This window comes from Pan paniscus, chromosome 3 (assembly GCF_029289425.2).
Source record: "Pan paniscus chromosome 3, NHGRI_mPanPan1-v2.0_pri, whole genome shotgun sequence".
NCBI lineage: Eukaryota > Metazoa > Chordata > Mammalia > Primates > Hominidae > Pan > Pan paniscus.
The window spans coordinates 79,760,369-79,785,298 of NC_073252.2; the positions used below are offsets into that span (position 1 = coordinate 79,760,369).

A 24,930-nucleotide genomic window follows, 5' to 3' on the forward strand; every position below is an offset into this window, starting at 1 on the left:
AAAATTATTTTAAACTTAATTAACCCACAATAGTATATTATTGTTTATCTGAATTTAAAAAAACACTCAACTTTCTAAGCTCAGTTCTGAAGTAAGTTCTTAAAAATGAAGAAAATGAAGCACTTTTTTTCTTAAAAAAATTGAATATAAAATTTAAAAATCATTTTTATTGCTTTTACAGGTGGTACCATAGAAACATTACCAGAAATCAGGCAGAACATCTATTGAGACAAGAGGTAATTCAATGTATTTGTGGACATTTTCAAAATTTCTGAGAAGTACTTATAAAGACTTTAACCAACTAAAAAAGTATATTATTTCTTGTCTTTTCTAGTTCTAAAATATCATTACATCCCAACTATATATTTTATGTAAAGTTGTAAATCAGATATGTTTGTATTAGATCATGTTTTCCATCAACTTTCATTATAATTTCAGAAATACGTTTCTCCTGAAAGGATTTCAGCTCGAACATATGCAGACTCCTGCATTCACTCCAAGGTGCATTCTGCCAATGGACTCTCTCTCTCTCTCTCTCTCTATATATATATAAAATATATATAACATATAATATTATATATAATATATATATATTTTTTGAGACATGCTCTCGCTCTGTCACCCAGGCTGAAGTGCAGTGGCTCGATCACAGCTGACTGAAGTCTTGACCTCCTGGGCTTAAAGCTATCCTCCCACCTCAGCCCTCTGAGTAGCTGGGACTACAGGCGTGCCACCATGCCTGGCTAGTTTCTTTGTATTTTTTATAGAGACAGGGTTTTGCCATGCTGCCCAACTGGTCTTGAACTACTGAGCTCAAGTGATCAGCCCGGCTTGGCCTCCCAAAGTGCTGAGATTACAGGTGTGAGCCACCACGCCCAGTCTGGAGTCCTGTATTTGAGTTGCTCATTATAACCTTTTCATCAAAGGCAGTCAAGTATAAACTTGATCCTCAGGAACTTAGGTTAGACTCATTAAAAACACAAACAAAGAAAAATACATGCTGCTGCAGTTTCTTTGTTCTTTGGAAACAAAGGAAAGAGTAGAATAGCCAAAATATGAAACTGAGATCAAAACTGCTCATTTAGGTCAAACCAACACAAAGCTGCCTATAGTTTAAATTTCCAACTGTCAGTAAACATTAACCGTGGGTAAAAGTAGAGTCAGAACTAGAAACTAGGTAAGAGTATGTGTGTCATTTTGCTCTGCTGTTGGATATTGAGGAAATCTAGAAATGCGAATGAGAAATAATCAGTTCTGTAACTCAAAACTCAATGCCAGTAATGGCTCAGGGTACAATGAAGACCTACTTCATAGCAGGGGCTATAGGCAGAGAATGAGGGACACAGGCCCATCCTCAGGTGACCACGGATGGAGGTTGGACAGGCCTCACTTGCTTGGAGGAAACTGAGTGTGGCAGAAAATATGCTATTTTCCTGGTATGGTCACAGCAAATGGCCTTTTGTAAGGTGACATTAATAGGTCCAACACGGAGAAAAAAAATTTTATGACAGGTGGGCAGAACGAGAGAAGGAAAGTCCCAGAGGGGGTCCACAGTTATCACACTGTTCACAGGTAATATGGCCCAAATCACTGGGCTGTGCAGATTCAGTATAAGAGCTTCTGCATCTGACAAGAAGCCAGACAAGGCAAGGGTCTCATCTCTTTTCAGAGACTTGAACAGGGAATTATACGCACAGGCCCGCAACCCAGATATGGCAAATATTAAAATTTGGCCATGACATTTTAAAAATAAATAAAACATTACAGATACAGTTGAAGCCCACCCCCTTCATCTTTTTGGTCCTCTCTCATTCCCTAGAGGCAATCGCAGTAGAAGGGTATGTTCCTGTTTTGTCCATGTGTTTGTATTTTGATCATATATGCAGGCACATAAACAACCTATAACATTATTTTATTTATTTTACCATTTGACAAAAAGGAGATCATATGTATGTTGATTTTTTAGTTAAACATTATGTTTTCAAAGTACCGTTATGGGTACATATACTATAGATCAAATACATTCCTTTAACTGTGTATTAGCATATTTCATATGACTATATAAAATTGTATTCAATGTGGATAAACATTCAAAATGTTTCTGATTTGTTACTGTTACAAACAGTGCTGCAGTGAATTTTCTTATAAATGTCATCTTGTACACAAGGGCGAGATGGAATTATGTGGTCACAGGGTATGTGCAGATTTAACATTATTAGATATTTTCAAAACATGATTCAAAACGGTTATACTAATTTACGCTCTTGTGGTGAATGAGATAAACTGGTTTCCAACATTCTTGCCAGCAGGTGGCAAGTAGTTTCACAGTTTTTTTTTTCAATTAATTGGGTGAGAAATTGTATACCTTCTCAAACATTTTCTTGATTACCAGTGCAACTGAGTTACTTTTGAAGTGTCTGTAGGCCAGTTGAGCTTACTCTTCAGTGACATGCCTGTCAATATTTTTTGTCCATTTTTCTATAGTGCTTGCCTTTTAAACTTGTAAGTCTATATTTAAAAAATACAGCTGGGGGTGGTGGCTTAAGCCTGTAATCCCAGCACTTTGGGAGGCCGAGGCGGGTGGATCACTTGAGGTCAGGAGTTTGAGACCAGACTGGCCAACATGATGAAACCCCGTCTCTCCTGAAAATACAAAAATTAGCCAGGCATGGTGGCTGGCGCCTCTAATCCCAGCTACTCAGGAGGCTGAGGCAGGAGAATCGCTTGAACCTGGGAGGTGGAGATTGCAGTGAGCCAAGATCATGCCACTGCACTCCAGCTTGGGTGACAGAGCGAGACTCCATCTCAAAAAAATAAATTAAAAAAATAAAAAATAAAAAAAGTAATATTTTGAATACCGATCTTTTCTGTCAGTTATATGTTGTAAATATATTCTTCTGGTTTCTGGCTTTTAGGAAAACTTTATATTGTTTTCTTGCATAGAATTTAAAAAGGTTAATGTGGTCACATTTCTCAAATTTTCCTTTATTATCTGCGCTTTTATTTTTTCTTAGTATAAGAAATGTTTCTTCTTCTTGAAGTAGTTAATGGATTTCTATCCTCTTTTAAATGTATTAAGGATTTGCTTTCCACATCTGGGTCTTTATCAGAAATGAGTGTGTATGTGTATATAAAGCATGGGATATTTAAAATATACCTATTTTTTCTATGTATCTTAAAAATATTTTTCTAATTTATATATTTTCTAATTTTTATTTTAAAAATACACCTGGATTAAATCCTACTTGTCATAAGGCATTTAAAATACATATTCTGGTTTGGGTTTCCTTATATTTTATTCAGCATTTATCCTGTTGTGTTCAAAAGGGACCCTGGCTTATAATTTTCTGTTCTCTTTGGTTTTAGTATAAAGGTTACATTAACATCATAAAATGAGTTAAGGGATGGGGCTTTGTCTCTCTTTCCAATCTCTGGAATAGTTTATATTGGTTGGTTAGCTACTATAACTGTCTTGTAACAGTCCAGATATGCTGCTTTTGCAAACAGGTAGATACGTGACTACTGATTGAATTTCCTTTTCTTTTTGAAATGTTTGATAATTTATATTTACCTAGAGAATTGCCTATTTTAAATTTATTTTCAAATTTATTGCACAAACAATTCATGGCAATATCCTATAATTTTTATTTATTTCATATTTCAATAGTGAGTATGTTCATGAGGTTCAAAATCGAAAGATTTTGGAAAGTTTTCTTCCATCTTGTCTGCAAGCCACCAATTTCCCTAACCACAGAAAAACTACTATTAGTTTATTTTGTGTCCTTTCCAAGATATTTAATACATACACAAGTAAGTTCAAATATATTTTCTTGTGTTGTTACTTTTACACAAACGATAGCATACTATATACATTTTTTTATATATTTTTTACATAAGGATATATATTTAGAATCTTTCCACATCAGTACACAAAACATGTCCTCCTTCATTTTATACCTGCATAGTGTTCCTTAGTTTGAGTATATCACAATTTTTAAAACCAATTCTTCATTATGAAAATTAAATAGTATACATTTCTTTTGCTGTTGAAACAATGCTACCATCCATAACCTATACACATATCTTTTCCCATTTATATGGGTTTGTAGGATAAATCCTCAAAGGTGCAAATTCTGGGTCAAATGAAATATACATTTCTAATTTTAACAGGTATTGAAATGTCCTCAGTAGGAGTTGTATCAATTTATATGCCTACCAGAAATGTAAGCGAGTCTGTTTTCCCATAACCTTTTCAGATAGCACTTTATAGAAAACATCTGGATCTTTGCTCTCTGACACCTCATCTCAGTGTGGATTTAATTTGCATTTCCTGTATTCTGGGAATGCTAAGCATTTTTTATATGCTAAATTTTATATGTCTGTATTTCCTTTTCTGTGAACTCTTTGTTCATATCCTTTGCATAGTTTTCTATTGGGTTTTTGATGTTTTTCTCAGAATTTGTAGGACCTATGAAGCTATATTAAGGAAATCAGCCCTTTGTGACATGTGGCGTTATTTCCTGCAGTTTTTCTATTGTCTTATGGACTTTTGGCCTGAAGACTATTAAAATTCTCATGTTTCTTGACCGCTTTAGTGGTTTTATTTTATGCATTTTTATCTTTGATCCATTTGTAATTTTTCCTGATGTAAGGAGTGAGATATGGATCTGACTTTATTGTTTTCTGGATGGTTACCAAACATCCACCTTTCTGCACTGATTTGAGATACCACTGTCTTAATAAACAAAATCCCTATTTTGGACTATATCTGGGCTTTCTGCTTGGTTTTACTGATCAGTCCTCATAGAGGACTACTACACTGTTTTAAGTACAGAGGCTGTCTCTAGTGTGGCTAGCCTCCCTCATTATTCTTTTTCAGAAATATTCTGAATGTATTAATATATATTTTTTGTCCATATAAGCTTCAGAATCACCTTGTCTCATTTTTAAAAATCTTCCTGTTGGTTGGTTGCATTAAATGTACAGATTAATTTGGGAAAAAATTTTCGGGCATTACAAATCAATGAGGTTTGGGGATCCATTTGTTCTAGAACCCATATATTGATATTCATATAGAAAAAAATTAAAATTAAATTCATGCCTCTTGGAAAAATAACCATAGGTATATTAAACACCTAATGAGAAAAGCAAACATTTTTGTATTCTTCAGGAGCATTTTAGAGTTTTCTTTGTACAACTTTTGCACATTTATTTTTAAGTTTATCTTAAAGTATTTCATCTTTTGTGTTGGTGTCATAAATGAGTGTATCTTGTTTTTACTTATGAAGCTTTTTATTTCTGTGAATTAATTTTGTAACTGATAATTTTGGTGAATTCTCATGTTTTACGTAGTAGGTTTTCAGTTGATTCTCTTGGGTTTCCAGTATACAATCAGCAGCCAACAGTGATGATTTCAGCTCCTCTTTTATAATTTTAATATAGTACTTTTAATTTTTGCGTCTCACTAAGTTGAATTGGCTAGTGTCTCCAGAACAGTATGAAATGCCAGTGATGATAGTAGTGGGCATTATTTCTTTTTTCCCATTTTTTTTTTGTTTGTATGTTTGTTTTTTGACAGTCTTGCTCTGTTGCCCAAACTGGAGGGCAGTGGTGCAATCTCAGCTCACTGCAGCCTCTGCCTCCCGGGTTCAAGCAATTCTCGTGCCTCAGTCACCCAAGAAGCTGGGATTACAGGCATTTTCAGTAGAGGCAGAGTTTTGCTACGTTGGCCAGGTTGGTCTCGAACTCCTGGCCTCAAGTGATCTGCCTGCCTCGGTCTCCCAAAGTGCTGGGATTACAGGCATGAGCCACTGCGTCCGGCCCTTTTTCAGATTTTATTTGGAATGATTTCCACATATAGCACGATGCTGGATTTGAGACTAAAGTGAGTAAGTGCTATTGTGTTAAGGAAGTACACACGCATTCCTATTTTATTGAGAATTTTTAAAAATTGATACTAGAAGTTGAAATTTGTCAAATGGCTTTTCAACATCTCTAGGGATGTTCATGTGGTTTTTCTCCTTAGAGCTGCTATATGTGTTGGTGCAAAAGTAACTGTGGTTTTAATGGAAAAAACCACAATTACTTTTGCACAAACCTAATAATATGATAAATTATATTAATAAAATCCCAAATACTGAATTATTCTTACATTCATCATGCAATTCTTCTTGGTCATGGTATATCATTCATTTGTGCCATGGGATTTATTTCTTAACATTTTATTTAGAATTTTTACATTGATAAGACTGGTCAGTGGTTTTCTCTTTTGTGCACAGTTCTGGCTGTGCTGTTGATTATTGATATTAAGCTCATTTTTTACATACAAACTGAAAAGTTTTTCTTCTTTTCATGTCATGTGCTGTGGCATAGTTTCATCTCTATACCATTTTTTTCTTTAAGGTTCAGTACATTGTAATGTGTGACTATAGTACTGTTTAAATGTGGGAGCTTTTGGCCGGGCGTGGTGGCTCATGCCTGTAATCCCAGCACTTTGGGAGGCCGAGGCGGGCGGATCACAAGGTGAGGAGATCGAGACCATCCTGGCTAACACGGTGAAACCCCGTCTCTACTAAAAATACCAAAAATTAGCTGGGCGTGGTGACGGGCGCCTGTAGTCCCAGCTACTTGGGAGGCTGAAGCAGGAAAATGGTGTGAACCCAGGAGGCAGAGCTTGCAGTGAGCCGAGATGGCGCCACTGCACTCCAGCCCGGGCGACAGTGCGAGACCCCGTCTCAAAAAAAAAAAAAAAAATGTGGTAGCTTTTGGCTGGGTGCAGTGGCTCACGCCTATAATCCCAGCACTTTGGTAGGCTGAGGCGGGCAGATCTCAAGGTCAAGAGATCGAGACCATCCTGGCCAACATGATGAAACCCCGCCTCTACTAAAAATACAAAAATTAGCTGGGCATGGTGGCAGGCGCCTGTAGTCCCAGTTCCTCAGGAGTTTGAATTTACTCAGGAGGCTGAGGCAAGAGAATTGCTTGAATCCTGGAGGTGGAGCTTGCAGTGAGCCGAGATGGCGCCACTGCACTCCAGCCTGGCGACAGAGTGGGACTCCATCTCAAAAAAAAAAAAAAAGTGGTAGCTTTTTAAAAACCCAATCAATTTTTCTACTCAACAGGTCCATTAAGATTCCTAACTCTTCTGCATTCAATTTTGATAAATTTTATGTCTTACTAGTTTATTATCCATTTCATTCGAGTTTCCAAATTTATTGTATAGAATCAAGTAAATTCCTTAATTTTTACTGGATCCTTGATAATTTTCTCCTTGTGACTTATTATTTTTGATTGATTTTCACCATTATTTAGTGATTAGGTTAATTAGCAGTTTATCTATTATTTTTCCCTAAGCAACCAGATTTTGAATTTACTAGTCATATTATATTCTTACTTTAATAATTTATTATTTTCTGTTTTGTCTTTATTAATTTATTTCTTCTACTTGACTTGGGCTTATTTTATAGTTTTTAATCCTAATTTCTTGAGTTGAATATGCTTATTTTTATTGCTATTGCTTGTAGATATAAGTAATAAGACTATAAATTTATTTTTCTGAGTACTGCTTGAACTGCATAGCAGAGGTGCTAATATGTGATGTTTCCTTATTACTTTCTAGATATTTTTCGCTTTTATTTGAATTTCTTTGAGCTATATGAAAGAGAATTTAAAAGGCCGGCCATGGTGGCTCACGCCTGTAATCCCAGCATTTTGGGAGGCTGAGGTGGGCAGATCACTTGAGGTCAGGATTTCGAGACCAGCATGGCCAACACGGTGAAACCTTGTCTCTACAAAAAATACAAAAATTAGCCGGGCATGGTGGCATGTGCCTGTAATTCCAGCTACTGGGGAGGCTGAGGCAGGAGAAAAGGAGAACGGCTTGAACCTGGGAGGTGGAGGTTGCAGTGAGCTGAGATCATGCCATTGCACTCTAGCCTGGGTGATGAAGCGAGACTCCATCTCAAAAAAAAAAAAAGAAAGAAAGAGAAAGAAAATTTAAAAATCTATAGGTGATAGGAGCTTTTTTAGTTTTCAGTTTGCTATTAATTTCTGGTTTTATTGCTTTGTAGTCAGGAAATCTTGCTTGTACCCTTTCTACTTTGTTTCTATAAAGCTATCACTACATATGCAACTTTATATGCATATTATATATACTTGTTTGTGTGTATTATATACATATACACAATACATTCAACTTTACTTTTTCATCTTTGTCTTTTACATCTTGTGTCCTCTGTGGTATGTAACAGTACCCTTGTACATCGTAGGAATATAGTGAAAGCTAGATTTTATTATTTCGAATGGCTGCAGGAGATTCTTTGGTTAAAACAATTTGACCAGGGAATAAGGCTTATATCTGGGTGAATATCTGGAATGAGAAGGAGAAGACTCTACTTAATGTAGTACGTTTACCTTGAGGGTCAGACCATGCTATTTGGGTTCTGCAATTCTCAAGCACAATGTAAATAATGCCAGCACTTTATAAGTGTAAGCTTCTATGGGTTTGACAAGATTCTGAGATGTATTTTCCCTCTTCATGAGCATAAGCACACTCAGTAAAGCTAAATCATTTTACAATATCAAACAAACGAATCTAAACAATGCAACATTCAAGATTCTTTGAAAGCAATTTACAGCTTTATTGGCATCTCCCAAAGAATGTTAATAGGAATCTAATTTATAACATAACTTCAGATTTATTATCATGTTCTCCCTTTTACCACTTCTTTTTATCTTCCCATTCCCCTACTGCAACTAATATGGTTCCTTTTGCTTTTCTTTTCAGACTCCCCCATATCTGTTCTTTCTTTCTACTTCCCGTGAACTCTGGTGTCCTTCCCCACTCCCTGCTTGCCCAGCTGTGTTCCTCCCTGTCACCTTGTTGCTCTTCTTCCAAAGTACAATCCGGTCAGTCTGTCTTAGTGTTCTTCCTATTCTACAGTGATTTTTAATCTATTATCCTGGTCAATATAACAAAAATAAGCAGTAGGGTACAAGGTTTTCAAATAGAGAATTTTTCTTAGAAAAATCAGTAACAGTATTCTAAAGTACATTATAAATGCATGTCCCAATTACAATTTATTTTATAGGTGTGACTTCTAAATCTATAAGGGAGATAAGATTTTGTGTACTTGTAAAGACAATCTAATTCTTCATATTAATAATATAGCAGGTCACTTATTTATGGTAAGTCAATATAGCTTTGATTTTCATCCCTGAGTTGTAGGTTTGTCTTTCTAAGAAGGAATAGACTTATTCAATAAATGATTTTTTTTTTGCAGTCTAAAGAAGGTGCATTTATTGTCAGAGATTCAAGACATTTAGGATCCTACACAATTTCCGTATTTATGGGAGCTAGAAGGTAAGCACTTGTGATTTTGGTTACTATAGAAATAATCCCTGGGACAGTCTCCATCACATAGAGAATGTTAGTGAGAGCTTAGCTTAGGGAAAAGATTGTTGACCTGGAAGTTAGAAAAACCAACCAGTCCGTGATATATCCCTAGCATGCTCTGTGTGACATTGCATAAGTTTCTTAACCTCTCCCGTCTTCCTTTTCTCAACCATAAAGTAAAGAGGGGGAGATTAGTTGTAGTAGACGCTGTTGGGCGCTTTCCTCATATCCCTTGGTCTGTTCTGGGATTCACTTGCAGAAAAGTCTCTTGCACTCAGAAAGCTTCCTGTGTCTGTCTGCCTGAGGATGTTCTCTGGCTGTGGGAACTTGTGGGCCCCGTGGCTAGGCTGAAAGTGCCTGAGAGGTAACATCCCAGGAGCAACGCTAGGTTAAAGAGAATGGGAGTTGGTGGATAAATATCTCAGCTTCTTTGCACTTCAGTGGGACAATTGTGAGGTGTGTTCCCCAGTCTCTCCTAGGTTCCTACAAGTATTGAGCCCCAATTGCCCATAGTAGTAACCTACTAACTAATGCACCTGGCATTGGTTTTTCCTCCCTTCTTGTCTCCCATCTCCAATTGCTTACAGTGCATGTGTTCATTCATTTAACCAATACTTGATATTCAATATGTACTTACATGTATTCATTATGAGATCTACTTTTCTGAACACTGGTCTTGTCACTCAGACAACTTTGGCTGAAGTTACGTTTGAATCTAAGGCCCCAATAATGTAGTTGAGGAATTTTCTTGGCATGGGGGGGCACTTGTTGAATTTAGCCAATCTACTTCTCAGTGTAGTGTTGCTAGGATGAGTTTTAGAACTGGAGTCCTGTTGTTTAATGAGTTGGCTTACATCCAAATTGATCTTTCACATTTCTAGTAATTCACATTTTCTTGATTGTAGAAGTACGGAGGCTGCCATAAAACATTATCAGATAAAAAAGAATGACTCAGGACAGTGGTATGTGGCTGAAAGACATGCCTTTCAATCAATCCCTGAGTTAATCTGGTATCACCAGCACAATGCAGCCGGTAAGTGGGGAACTTCCAGCTGGGTGAGTCAGGGAGCCATGCCCTTGATGGGCAATGCATCTTTGGTATCAGGCACTCAACAGGAGCAAATCTCCCTGTAGAAATAGTTTAAAAGCTTGAAGTACAACTTATCTTTTGAGCAATTATCTTTCTTATTGATGCCTCTTCATTTTTCTGGTTGGTTGGGGGCAAGAGGTAGGTCAATTTCTTATATTTCTACCAGGTTAGAAAAATGATAGATGACAGAGAAGCAAATAGTCATCAATCATTATGCATTTGTTCTGGAAATTTACATAGGGCTAAATGTAATAAGATTTCAAATACCCTAAATAATGATGCTTCTTTCCCTTTGCCCCCATAAATCTGCTCTCTACTTTCGACAATTGTAATAGAAAATTACCCTTATATCTCTCACTCTCTGTTCTTTCTTGTTTGGAGAATATAAAAAGTCACAGAGAACACAGCCTTTCACAGTTACAGTTTAGCCTAACTATACCAGAGGCATATTTAACCCATCTCCCCAGCCATTGTTTGCAATAATTGCTATTTGTGCAAACCTATCATCTGTGGAAAGATGTAGGATCCCAGAAAGTTCCACCACAATTAAAATCACCTCTCTGGCCTTCAGCCCTTGCCCAACCTGTGCTGAACCACTCTGAGCCCATGGGGAATCTTCTTATCTCAGCATTGCAGAATTCAGAATCCACTGTAACTTTTCATGTTATTTTGACTGCTTGTCATGCACTTCTTTTTTTAGATTTCTCTCATGAAAAGTGTTGACAAATATTCCTTTTGGAAAGAGCTCACTTTTCCATTACACTGGTTCTAAGTATCAGGAATATATCAAAGGACATTTTTATCCACTTGTGGGATGCATCCACATGGCTATTCACTGGAATTTTGGTTAAGGAGTGAGGGTAAAATATCTGGGTGGGGCAATAAAGGTCTTAGTTGTAGCTAGAGATGGAGTCAAGATGTCAGTTCTGAGTTTTCTCCTTTACATTCCTCTTTCTCCTTCCTCCAAAGAAAAAAGAAAGAGTGGTTTTGGTGAAAGGTTAAATGAGGTTAGATGAGGGCTTTAACCTGAACTAGGTGTTAGAGTCACGGTGAGCATCCATTCCTGTTCCCTGTTCAAACTTTTACCATTCTCAAGACTCCTTTACCAAAATTAACCACTGCCTTATTAGCAAATCCCCTGTCTGTGTACCTCACTAGGAAAAGTGAAGTCACCAGGCATGAGCGACTTCCGTCTCCTCTTCTGTCCCCATGCCCTCTCATCCTCGTTCCCTCCAGTAGTAGTGAGGGCATGCCTGTGCTCTTGCCCTTACCTGCCATGCACTGTTCCTTTCTCTCCTGTATCTCTTCCATTCTTCTGACTGTCTCCCTTTAGCTTTTAACCCTATAAACATGCTTAAGACTTTCTTATCCTAAAAACAAAAACAACTCTCCTCCTGCTGCCCTAACTCTTTCTCCCTTTACACATTGCTCTTGTAAGTCACACTTTTGGAAAAATGTGTCCACATCCATTGTCTCCACTCTCTCACTTTCTATTTACTTTTTAAACATCTATGATCTGTCTTCTGCTTTCAACACTCCATATTTGACCAGTGGCCCCTATATTGACAGTACAGTGGTGCTTTCTAGTTCGCATGTGTTCAGGTCCTCTCTGCTACATTTGGCAGTGTCACTTGTTGCTCCTTCGATGTTTGACACCACCCCTTTTTGGCCTTCTCTAACTCAATAGTTCCTAATGGATCTTCCCAATGTGCCCTACTTCTATTCTTCCCTTAAATATTGGTTTTCCTCCAGAATCTGTCCCTGATCACTACTCTTCTCACCTTAGGCATCTCCCTTTGCATAATCTTCTGTCTGGTAGACAAAGGCACTTGCAATCCCGCAGGCCCTGAACTTCACTGATGAAGTAGGATGCTTCGTCTTACACCATTACTCTCCCTCCAAATGTCCTCTTTCTTTTCTCTCTCTCAGATAATACTAGCATCATCCAGCCCCTTGTAGGGGTTGGAAGCATAGGAATTAAATAGATGCTTCTTAATAGCTCACTTCTGATTAATTATCAAATGCAATTGATTTCATATCCTAAATGTGTCTCCTATAGATCCCTGCCTCTCCCTACCTTCTTAGTGCTGCCCTAATCATTGCTCACTTGGACAACTGCAGTAGCCTCTTAACTGGTCTTATTGCCTCCAATGTTGATTTCCCCTTAATCTATTCTGCTAGTACCAGAGTGATCTATCAGAAATGTAAATCTGGCTGGGTGCAGTGGCTCATGCCTGTAATTCCAACACTTTGGGAGGCCAAGGTGGGTGGATCACCTGAGGTCAGGAGTTTAAGACCAGCCTGGCCAACATGGTGAAACCCCATCTCTACTAAAAATACAAAATTATCCAGTCATGGTGGCACATGCCTGTAATCTCACCTACTCGAGAGGCTGAGGCAGGAGAATCGCTTGAACCTGAGAGGCGGAGGTTGCAGTGAGCCAAGATCACACCATTGCACTCCAGCCTGGGCAACAAGAGTGAAACTCCATCTCAAAAAAAAAAAAGAAAAGAAAAAGAAATGTAAATCTGACTGTGTCCTCCTACTTGGGACTTTTCAATAGCTTCCTCTCACCTGCAGGAAAATGTAATGCTTCCTAGCGTGGCTTATGAGGCCCATCATACCCAGAATACTGCTTACCTCTGCAGTGTAATTTGTCTGGCTCTACCTCCTGAGTTTTGCTCAAGTACCCACCATCATGCTTCACATTTCTAAGTTTCATCTCATGCGTTACCTCTGCTTAGAAAGTCCTTCATAGTTTCTCCCCATGGGTTAACTCCATGTGTTAGTTTCATCTCAGTCATTTCCTCCCAAAGAATTCTTCGAGTCCAACAATGTGTCAAGTGCTCTTTTTCTACATCCCAAGGCACCCTATATGCATCTCCAGCACAATACTTATTCCTTTCACCTTAGAATGGCCTCTCTCTGCCTGTCTTCTCTCACTGAGATAGAGCTCCCTGTGGGCAGAGTCCTCATCTTACTCATCTTGGAATCTGCTGGGATCTTTGGGAATCTACCTAGAAGAGTGCCTTGCACACAATAGGCACTTAATATGTGCTTCTTTTTGTTCTTACACTGGTCAAGCTCGTTTCTGTCTTCCAGCATTTACACATGCTGTTCCATCTACCTGGAAGTCTCTTCATCAATCAACGTCAGCATAGCTGTCATCTTGTCTGAAAGGCCTTCCCTGAGCACCCACTCTAAAGTAATTATATGTTATCTGGTCTGCCTTGCACTTAATCATCATTATCTACTTTTTCGTGTGTGTGTATGCACTTGTTATTTTCTCTTCCTCTCACTAGAATGTAATCATGAGAGCAAGACCGAATCATCAGTCTTGTTCCCTACTGTCTCCCAACATCTAGATAGTGTTTTATTGAAAGCTTTTATTGAAAGCACATACCAGGCTTTTAATAAATGTTAGCTGAACAAATAAATAATAAATGATTATTAAACTAAGTTGAAACATAAGGTATATGCCTAAGTGGGTCACTGAAAGAAAAAAAAGAGACATTTGATGTATAGAAATCTATATGTTAATCCAATTAAATGAAGTCTCATTTACTCTACCATGCTATTAAAAATCAAATAAACAAAGATTATACAAAATGGGCACACTTCAACACCGTTGGTGGTTAAATAAATTAGTACATCCTTTCTGGACACGCTTTGACCTGTGAGAAGTACAGACAAATGTATGTTCAAGGACATATGGCATATTTTATAATAGTGAAATCTTGGAAATAAATTTAAGCTCTGTTTATAGTCAATGACATATATCAATTACGTGCATAGTGCAAAAAGCTTTTAACAAAATATTTATATTTCTGCAAAATATATTGGATGTGTTCATGTTTTCAATTATGCACATAGTGATTTTTGCAAAAATGTTCACCAAGATGATAACAATCTATCTGTGAATACTAAGATTTTCTGAGGGATTTTTTAGGGTCATCTTTATACTTTCTTAGATTCTTTAAATTGTATACAATGAGTATATATATATTTTTGGAAAATGTGGGAAAATAAGCAAACTGCTGACTAACTGGTAGAATGAATTTTGTTTGTCTAATTATTTAAAGAATGGTACTATCTTCTAGAATATTTCATTCTTTCTTCTATATTAGCAACTAGGCTTGAAATATTGATTTCTCTTTCTCCTTAGGTCTCATGACTCGTCTCCGATATCCAGTTGGGCTGATGGGCAGTTGTTTACCAGCCACAGCTGGGTTTAGCTACGGTAAAGTGTGCACACATGCTGAAGTAAAATAGCAAATCCAGTAGTAAAGAATCTACCTGGCTGGGTGCGGTGGCTTACAGCTGTAATCCTAGCACTTTGGGAGGCAAAGGTGGGTGGATCACCTTAGGTCAGGCGTTCAAGACCACCCTGGCCAAAATGGTGATACCCCGTCTCCACTAAAAATACAAAAAATTAGCCGGGTTTGGTGGTGGATGCCTGTAATCCCAGCTACTTGGGAGGCTGAGGCAGGAGAATCGCTTGAACCCAGGAGGCAGAGGTTACAGTGAGCTGAGGTCATGCCACTGCACTCCAGCCTGGGCAGCAGAGTGAGACTCTGTCTCAAAAAAAAAGGAAAAAAAAAGAATCTAGTTCCCTATTGATTCTTTGAACTCTCAGCACTTCCGAAATGTCTATCTAGAAACATTTCTTCTCAAAGTTTACATCACCCTTCTGAGATGTTTAAATATGTGCATCTCATAAGGACAATTTAAACTTTGGGGAGAAATGCTTCCGTTTGACTTCAGATTTCACTGTTACATTACCAGGAGCCTTAATCTTCACCCTTTTGATAAATTACAATTCTTTTTATTTGGATGTTTGGGTTGTTGTTCTTTGGTTTCAAGGGTGCCTGGGAAATGATTCCTCTCCAAGAGAAGCTACTAAAAAGAGCTGCTGAAAGTATCGTCTTCATCTTTTTTTTTGTTTCTAATAGAACATGCACAAAGTTCAATTTGAACCACTTTCTAGCAAATGTGGTATTTGTAAATCTGTGAGAATAAATAAGTGCCAGGGAATCCTATTTTCTAATTTGGTGACATTTTATTCCTTTAAACTTCTCTCAATAGTGGGATTCAGAATGTACTGAAAAAATTAATAACACAATATATTGGGAAAAAAATAACTGGGACTCAGGATCTCATTAAGTTAAGTGGGATGGAAGCAAGATTTCTGGCTATTATTGGTGCCTGTATTATTCCTCTGGCCCACAGATAGTATATATAATACAAAGTTCTACCATTAACAATTTACTTAAGTTAAAAATGATTCTTTTTAATTTCTTAAAAATAAACTTAAAAAATTTAAAAACAAATAGAATAGTGTACAACTCATAAGTCTATAGCTTGATTTGTTTTGCCTGGTTTGATTACGTTATATAAACAGAATCGGACACTGCATTTTTTTGTGTCTGGATTCCTCCTCACCTCATTACATCTGTGAGTTTCATCCATGGTCCTGGGTGGGGTTGGTTTATTTTCACTGTGGTGCAGTGCTACACTGCATGACATACCACAACTGATTTAGCCATGCTTCTTGTAGATGGCCATTTGGGTTGTTACCAATTTTTGGCTCTTACAAATAATATTGTTAAGAACATTTTTGTGTGTGTTTTGATGAAGTTAAGTGCACATTTACATTCCAGCGTATGTTGGATATGTGCTTAAGTGTAGACCTGCTGGGTCATAGGCTATGCATATGTTTAGATTTAGTAGATACAGTCAGTTTTCTAAAGAGCTTATACCAAATTACACTCCCATCAACAATATATAAGTTCTAGTGGCTCCATACCTTTGCCCTTGCCAATATTTTATTCTAGGTTTTTTTTACATGTTAGCTAATCTGGTGTGTAGTAGTATCTCATTATGGTCTAAATTTACATTTCCCTGATGACTAATTATTTTTATCAATTTGGCTTAGTGGCCATTTGGATATTCTCTTCATAAGAGAATACTCCATTCACATTTTTTACCCTTAAAAAAGTTAGGGTATATGTCTTCTCTAGTTGATTTATTTATATTCAGAATAAGAATTCTATGTTGGTTGTATATTTTAGAAATATCTTCTGTGGCTTAACTTCTTACTTTCTTAATGGGGGTATTTTTGATGAACAGAAGTTTTATGAAGTATAATTTATCAATATTTCTCTTTGTGGTTATATTCTGTTGAATAAATTTATGCCAATTCCAAGGCCATGAGTATATCCTCCCATGTTACTTTTAAAACATACCTATGAGGCCAGGTGTGCTGGCTCATGCCTATAATCCCAGCACTTTGGGAGACTGAGGTGGGCAGATCGCCTGAGCTCAGGAGTTTGAGACCAGGCGAGGCAACATGGTGAAACCTTGTCTCTACTGAAAATACAAAAAATTATCAAGGCGTGATGGCGTGCCTGTAATCCCAGCTACTTGGGAGGCTGAGGCAGGAAAATCACTTGAACCTAAGAGGTGGAGCTTGTAGTCAGCTGAGATCGCGCCACTGCACTCCAGCCTGGGTGAGAGAGTGAGACCCTTCCTCCAAAAAAAAAATAATAATAATAATAATAATAAAATAAAGCATACCTTCTATAGGGAGGGGGAATACTTTGCATAGCTGGTAGAAGGGACTATCAGATTTTCCAATTCTTTTAAATGCATTATTCAAAAGTTCCAGCAGATGGTGGTATTGCTGTATTAAAAGGAGACACTAAACCATTAAGTTTGATACAGTTTTCAAGAGGGTTATTTTAAAAACAGTTTATTTTTTCCTGATTTGCTTCTATAAAATGAGAAATATACAGTAAAAATTTCACTTCAGCTATACTCTTAGATATATGTGGGTTAGATTTCTAACACTGAATTTGTTTATTAGATGATTTCATTGGACTTTTCCCTAAGAAGAAAAAGTATCAAGGGAGAAAAGCCCTTTAGGGATGGAGTGAGAAGACCAACAGGAAGAACTGAAATCACAGTTTTATTTGCCTTACAAGTTTACTCACCCGGAAAAAAAAACCAGACTGGGAACATAAATATTTTGGGTCCCAGGTCTAGTTTTGGTAGGTTTAGTTTAGAAAGGCACAGAAGTGTGTTCACTGTTCTCTTTGGGAGCAGAGAGTGCATTTTGTTATCCTTAATTTGTTATACAAACATCACCAAATAAATAAAGTTTGTGTTTTGAAACTTGAGTTCTTGAATTACTTTTAAGCCACAGTGAGAGTATTAAAATGGCTTCATATCCTCTCCACTTTATACATTTTTTAACCTCTCGGTCAAATAATAGGTACTTCCTAAACATTTTCCAGCCCTAATATTTTAACAGTCTTTATTTCTACTTGTAACATGGATGTTTTACTTTTTCAGAAAAGTGGGAGATAGATCCATCTGAGTTGGCTTTTATAAAGGAGATTGGAAGCGGTCAGTTTGGAGTGGTCCATTTAGGTGAATGGCGGTCACATATCCAGGTAGCTATCAAGGCCATCAATGAAGGCTCCATGTCTGAAGAGGATTTCATTGAAGAGGCCAAAGTGATGATGTATGTATAAACAACACCCTGATAAATATCATACCATGCCCTGGTGTCATGGAAACAACATGAGCTTTGGAGGCAGCCACACCTGGATTTGTGTCACAACTTTGCTCAAGCTCATTGTGTAACCCAGGCACATTATTTGACCACTGTGTGACCTGGGTGAATTATTTCACCTTTCCAAGCCTCAATGTTTTCATCTATAAAATGGGATGAAAGTACCTACCTCACTGGATCAATGTGTGAATTAAATAAGAGAATTTATGTAAGTGATGAGACAGGAGAATTCCCTTGACACCTTTGCAGAACGCCTTGTGAAGAGGGTGGCTCATTTACTCAGCCGCTGTGTGCTCAAATCCCTTACGGGAGGAGGAGCATGCAGGTGAGCCAGGGTGAGTGCTTTTGGGCTCTGGCCCCATGACAGTGTCTAGAGGTGTTACAATGCTCTTTTAGCTTTTCTGTCTGCAGATGGCTAAGTGTTAACCACCTCAGTGGAAAGTCAGGGTGACAGCCTTTTGCATCCTGCCCTCTTCATACCTGGGTCCTTGTATGGCATCCAGGAAGAATCAGGTCACACGGACTTGAAGGATGGTGAATGCAGAGATTTTATTGAGTGATGGAGATGGCTCTCAGCGGGATGCATGGGGAGCTGGAAATGGGATGGAGTGGGAAGATGATCTTCCCTGGGAGTTTGACCATCCTGCAGCCGATCTCGTCTCTGACTGGCCCCAGCAGAACTCCTCTCAATGTTTAGACACTCCTCCTCTTCTCTTCTTCTCTGCTGCACTGCTCTGTCACCTGCCAATGGAGCTTGGGGTTTATATGGGCAGAGTACAGGGGTGTGGCAGGCTAGAGCAGTCTTGGAAAGGGCAGCATCTGAGCACAAAAATAAAAATGCCTGTTCCCATTTAGGGCAGCAGGTTTCCAGGCTTGAAGGTGGGGATTTTGCTGGGGAACTGCCCGCTTCTACCTAGTATTTCCCTGCCTCCTGTTGGTATCAGTGACAAGCAAGTGTGTTCTTTTCAGCTCAATAATAGGTGCTTTACAAGTACTCTTTTTTTTTTCCTTTTCCCAGAAGCAGAAATGGTGGTTGTGTCTTAGTAGTGATATACTACTCATCTTTTGAAAGGGCATCCTCCAGTGGCCAAAAAGAGTTAATGGTTTTTTAAGGATAAAAAAGTATTTGCTTTCAGAGGACATAAGGGTCCAGAGCTTTAAAAGAAGTGGCTCTTTGTAGACCGTTGGACACAACTCTTCTGTGATTTCCCAGGACAGCATTTTGACTCAGTTGAACCCATTTCTGTGGCTCATTAACTGTAACAACCTGAGCAGGACCAGGACAGGCCAATAATTTGACCATAGTTCAAATTAACATTCTTTAAATATTTGTTCAACATTTATTTAGAGGAACAGCAATGCTGTGAAGAAGAAAAACTCCAGATGGCATTATTTAGATTCTGCTCTGTTTTCCAGAGAAATTTAGTTCTGACCCACACTTGCAGACTCCAACTAGAAAAACAAACAAAAAAACAAGCAAACAACAATCAGAGGCGATTAACTGGACCCATTCTCGATTAACTGGACCCATTCTCTTTCGAAGGCAGAGCAAGTATATCCCTTGGGGCTCTCAACCCATACCCTGAGGGTCCTATCAAAATATCCTTTCCATTCACTTACAATAGAATGAATTCCAAGGGAAGTTGTTACAAACACAATTTCCCAGTGACACCAGCTTCCCAATGATGTTTTTGTGTCCCTAGGTGCCCCAGGCACCTATCTCTATCTGCCTTTGCTTCCTGTAGATATCTGCATCCTACCGTGGTTTTTCTATACCTAAAGGACAAAAATTGTATTCCTGTGTTGGATTAAATAGGCATAATAAAAAAAGAATGAATGGGAGATAAGTGATTCAGGGAGAGTTAAAAACATGTTTGAATATCTATCAAACAAGAAAGAATTGAAGATGTTTAATGTCATAATGAGAGAATTCTTGAAAGGTACAAGCCTGATGGGGCATTTGAGGTCAGGATCTTGAGGACAATATTTCCCCTGATTCATTTTGGGAGGCTAACATGGGAGGATCACTTGAGCCTAGGAGTTTGAAACCAACCTAGGTAACATGGTGAAACCCTGTCTCTGCAAAAAAAAAACCAAAAAAACTAGCCAGGCATGGTAGGGAGCACCTGTAGTCCCAGCTACTCAAGAGGCTGAGGTGGGAGGATCAATTGAGCTCAGCAAGTTGAGGCTAGAGTGAGCCTTGATGGCACCACTGCACTCCAGCCTGAGTGACAGAGTGAGACCCTGTCATACACACACACACACAAATCCCTGATTTCTAAAAAAGTGAGGCAGAAAATCTTCCATTCTAACATTCTATTGCAAATATATTTATTTTTAAAATAGTTAACATGCATTGACATACTATCTACTGAGTATATACAGCTTTGCACATATTAGCTCCTTTCTGTGTGTGGTTTAAATATTACCTCTTTCAGGAGGTCTCCTCTGACTACTCTGTTTAAGCTGGCATACCCCCTGCCAAATGTTTTCTGTTGTATCGCCTTGTGTTAGTTCCATCAAAGTACTTGTCATACTCTGAAGCTTCATGTGTAGTTGTTTTATTTCTCTCCCACTAGCATGCAAGCTCTCTAATAATATAACCTTTTATTTATTTCTCCTGTTTAACCTGGTGAGTGTTAAAAGGATGACTAGCATGTAGTTGGTGCTTAAAAAACATTTATGGATTATTGAATGAATTAATGAATCCTCACCACAACTCCAAGTGGTAGCTTCTATTAAGATCCCAACTTTATAGGTAAGAAAGAGAACATTTAGAAGGCTTATTATAAACCAAAAAGTTTCTGAGACAAGTCTCCATTAATTTAAGAGTTTACTTGGCCAAGGTTAAGGACATGCCCATGGCAGCCTCAGGAGGTCCTGATGATATGTGCCCAAGGTGATCGGCCTACAAAATGTAAAAATGGTTTTACACATTTTAGGAAGACATGAGACATCAATCCATCCATGTAAGGTGTACATTGGTTTGGTCTGGAAAGGCACGACAACAGCGAGTGGTGAAACAGGAGAGTTTTCTGGCCCCCACTTGCAGGACATGCAACAGAGATGTGGCTCTCCGTTCAGCCACCATGGCCTTTTACAGGATGGGGAGCATGCAGATGGGCAGGTGCAGGAATCAGGGTGAGTGCTTTTGGGCTCTAGCCCGACAGCAGCATCTAGGGGTGGGTGTCTGCAACTCCCAAAGCCCAAGTGGGTCTGGGAGTCGTGTGCTCTTTTAGCCTTGTGTGCCCTTTTAGCCTTGTGATCCACAGATGGCTTAAGGGTTAACCAGCTCAGTGAACCCTCTGCCTTTTTGCAAGGGCAGGGGGCCAGTGTGACAGCTTTCTGTATCTCAAGCTCTTGTCCAGTGTCGTGGGAGATCAGGTCACACACAAACTTGAAGGATGCATGTGGGGTTTTATTGAGTGTTGGAGGTGTGGGTCTCAGCAGGATAGATGGGAAGTTGGACAGGGGATGATGGGGTGGGAAGATGATGTTCCCCTGGAGTTTGGCCATCCAACAGCCGATTCTCTGACTGGTCCAGCCGAACTCCTCCTGATGTTCCTTCTTTTCTCCCCTTCTCTGCTGTACCATTCTGCTGTTTGTCTATTCATCTCCTCATCTGCTTCTGGACCTGGAGTTTGCGATTTGTATGGGTACAGGATAGGGGGCGTGGTGGGCCAAAAAGCAACTTTTGGGGCACAAAAGCAGGAATGGCTGTTCTCACTTAGGGCTATAGGTATCTAGGCTTGAGGGTGAGGACTTTCCTGGGGAAACTGCCGTCTTCTACCCAGTATTTCCCTGTCTCCTGTCCATATCAGGGGGGGCTTCCAAGTCATAGGCAGATTCAAAGATTTTCTGACTGACAGTTGGTTGAGTTATTATCCAAAGAACTTGAATCAGTGGAAAGGAATATCTGGGTTACTATAAAGAGTTGCGGAGACCAACACAGATTGTTTGTGTTTATTATGCAGGTGAAACTTCCAGGTAGAAGGTTTCAGGGAAAATAGATTGTAAATGTTTCTTAGTAGACTTAAAGAGTCTGTTCTATCAGTCTCAGTGTCTGTGTTGATGTTAATGGTTATGAGGCATGTCCAACTCCCTCTTCCCATCGTGGCCTGAACTAGTTTACAGGTTAACTTTGGAATGCCCTTGGCTAAGAGGAGGAGTCCATTCAGATGGTTAGGGGCTTAGAATTTTATTTTTGGTTTACATTATGTAATTTGCCTGTAGTCCCACAACAAAACATCATTAGAGCTTCTAATTGAAATCAAAACTGTGAACTATCTGGGCACAAAAACCGTGATCTTAATGAACATAATTATCTATACACTCTTGGAAAACTAATATATGTCAGAGGGCAAGAGATGGAAAGAGAAGAATTGTTTCAGGATACATTTTTGAGATAAAGTCATCAAGACTTGCTGATAAATTGAATGTGGCAGGTAATCGGAAGAAACCAGAGGAACAAAGATGACGCTAAGGTTTTGGTGTACATTATTATATCAGGCAAAGGATGGCACCATTTACAAAGATGGGGGAAGAGCAAACAGGTTTAGGGGGAAAAATAGAGAATTCTGCTTTGGACATGTTGGATTTGAGAAGCCTGTTATTTATTAGGTGTGTTCAAGTGTTGAGGTAAATATATGAGTCTGGGGTTCAGGAAAAAGGTCAGAGTGGAGGGTATTAACTTGAAAGTGATCAAAATCATATGATGATATTTAAAACCCTGAAACTTAATGCGATTACTTAGGGAAAGAGAATAATTAGAAAAGGAGAACTGGAGAAGCCTGCAAAGGGTCTGAAAATATTTAAATAACAAATTTAAATAAATTTAAATGTGTGTTTGCCCTATGATGAATCCCACATACTTCTCTAAACTGAGAAATAATGTGTATTAAGAAGTCCTAGAGTTATAACAAACAAGAATGTAGATTTTCCATTTGCATCTTTCTATGCTTGTGAGAAATATTTGTCATATTTGTTAGACTGAATCACATGCGAGAGTTTGTTTTTGCCTGATTTCTGATAAAGGTTTGCCTTATTTCTGTTAGATTTTTACCAGTGATCTTGATAAGGAAATGCAGTAACGTTTCAATTCTCAAATGCTTCCATGTGGGTATAACTTGGTGGATTTCCTGTGGCAAATTAATATTTCATCTCAAGACTTGCTTTTCTGCACTTACTCTATATACATGTAAACTGCATCTCTTAACTGAAAGTACACTTTATGAATTCAAAAAGTAAATCAGACAAAATATATATAATATATATATCTCTCCAAATTAAGATAATGTTAAGTTCTCTGAATGCCTCTCTTTCTCATTAACTGGAGTGTTTTCACAAGCTAATTTTATGGGTAATGGTCAAAAATCGTTCATATACATTGTGTTAAGGTACACAGTCTTCCCAAGTCACTGATTTTATTTTACCTTTATGAATGAAAAGAAGCAATAACTTTTCAAGATACATTTGACACAAGGTACATCTTCTAAAATTATAAGCGTTAATTTGAATATTATTTTCCATGATGACTAGTTGGCATAAAAGGCTTTTAGAGATTGAATATAGTATTACACACACACGCACACAAAACCAATAAACTTTTGAAGTCTAGATAACTAAAAAGTTCTGGGTATGTTTTAATAGGCAACATTCAAGGCTTTGTGTGTGTGTGTTTGTGTGATTACTAAATACACTGCAAGTTTTCATGTTGGTAAATGTTTTTTAGTTTCCAACTTTATCTACAAATTTCCTTTTAAAGAACTTCATGCTTTAGAATTTAATTTTTGTTTTCTTTTTTAGTCACTCTTTCCTCCCTCTTGTCTGTCCAGAATTTTTCCTCTGGACAGCTGCAGGTAGGAAAGTTGGAATTCAAGGAACAGGAAAGGAAATCTGCTTGACCTAGCAAGGATAAACAGTGATGAAGAAACAAAAGGATTATAAAACGAAGAGGAGAAACATAAAATGCTTACGCGTAGAATATAGTGCATATTCTGTCTCCACTCTGCCTCTCGCATTACCACTTAAACTCTTGACCCCACATTCTCAGTGCATTAAGTGGCAAGGAAACTGCACTACTTCCTCTGTGTTTGGGTTGATTTTTATCTTATCTTGATAATGAGAGTGATAAATAGATGGTAAATACTACCAGTTGTGTTCAAACATTTAAAAATGCAAACACAATTCTGCTCACTGGTGTGTGTTTTTCTTCACCAGGAAATTATCTCATTCAAAGCTAGTGCAACTTTATGGGGTCTGTATACAGCGGAAGCCCCTTTACATTGTGACAGAGTTCATGGAAAATGGCTGCCTGCTTAACTATCTCAGGGAGAATAAAGGAAAGCTTAGGAAGGAAATGCTACTGAGTGTATGCCAGGATATATGTGAAGGAATGGAATATCTGGAGAGGAATGGCTATATTCATAGGGATTTGGTAAGTATGGTGCAAATTTACTTTTTTTTATGTATCATACCTATATTCAGAAGGATGTGACAATTACTTTCAATACTTTGAATAATGTGTCCTTGATTTAATTTTTAAACATTTACCTATTCATGCAATTTGTTGTAAAATGTAACTTTGTTTTCAATTGTCCATTGATGCTGTAGCTGTAAAGGCCCAATGGGTTCACCTTGCCTGCTGCCTAGACAGAGCCGATTTATCAGGACAGAGGAATGGTGATAGAGAAAGAGTAATTCACACAGAACCGGCTGTGCAGGAGACTGGAGTTTTATTACTCATATCAGTCTCCCCCAGCATATGGGGATCAGAGTTTTTAAGGACAACTTGGTGGGTGGGGGGAAGCCAGTAAGCCAGGAGAGCTGATTGGTTAGGTAGGAGATGAAACCATTGGAAGTTGAAGCTGT

General features: G+C 38.2%; 1 protein-coding gene across 1 annotated transcript in view; it reads left to right on the forward strand.

Moving 5' to 3' along the window:
* The window catches only part of TXK (TXK tyrosine kinase), a 70,518-nt gene that overhangs the window by 29,392 nt on the left and 16,196 nt on the right, over positions 1-24,930 (forward strand). The window contains exons 6-11 of the mRNA XM_055111568.2: positions 182-236; positions 9,282-9,361; positions 10,300-10,427; positions 14,650-14,724; positions 17,838-18,009; positions 24,280-24,496. Of these exons, the coding sequence (XP_054967543.1) occupies positions 182-236; positions 9,282-9,361; positions 10,300-10,427; positions 14,650-14,724; positions 17,838-18,009; positions 24,280-24,496 (727 nt within the window). The remainder of the gene's footprint in view (positions 1-181; positions 237-9,281; positions 9,362-10,299; positions 10,428-14,649; positions 14,725-17,837; positions 18,010-24,279; positions 24,497-24,930) is intronic.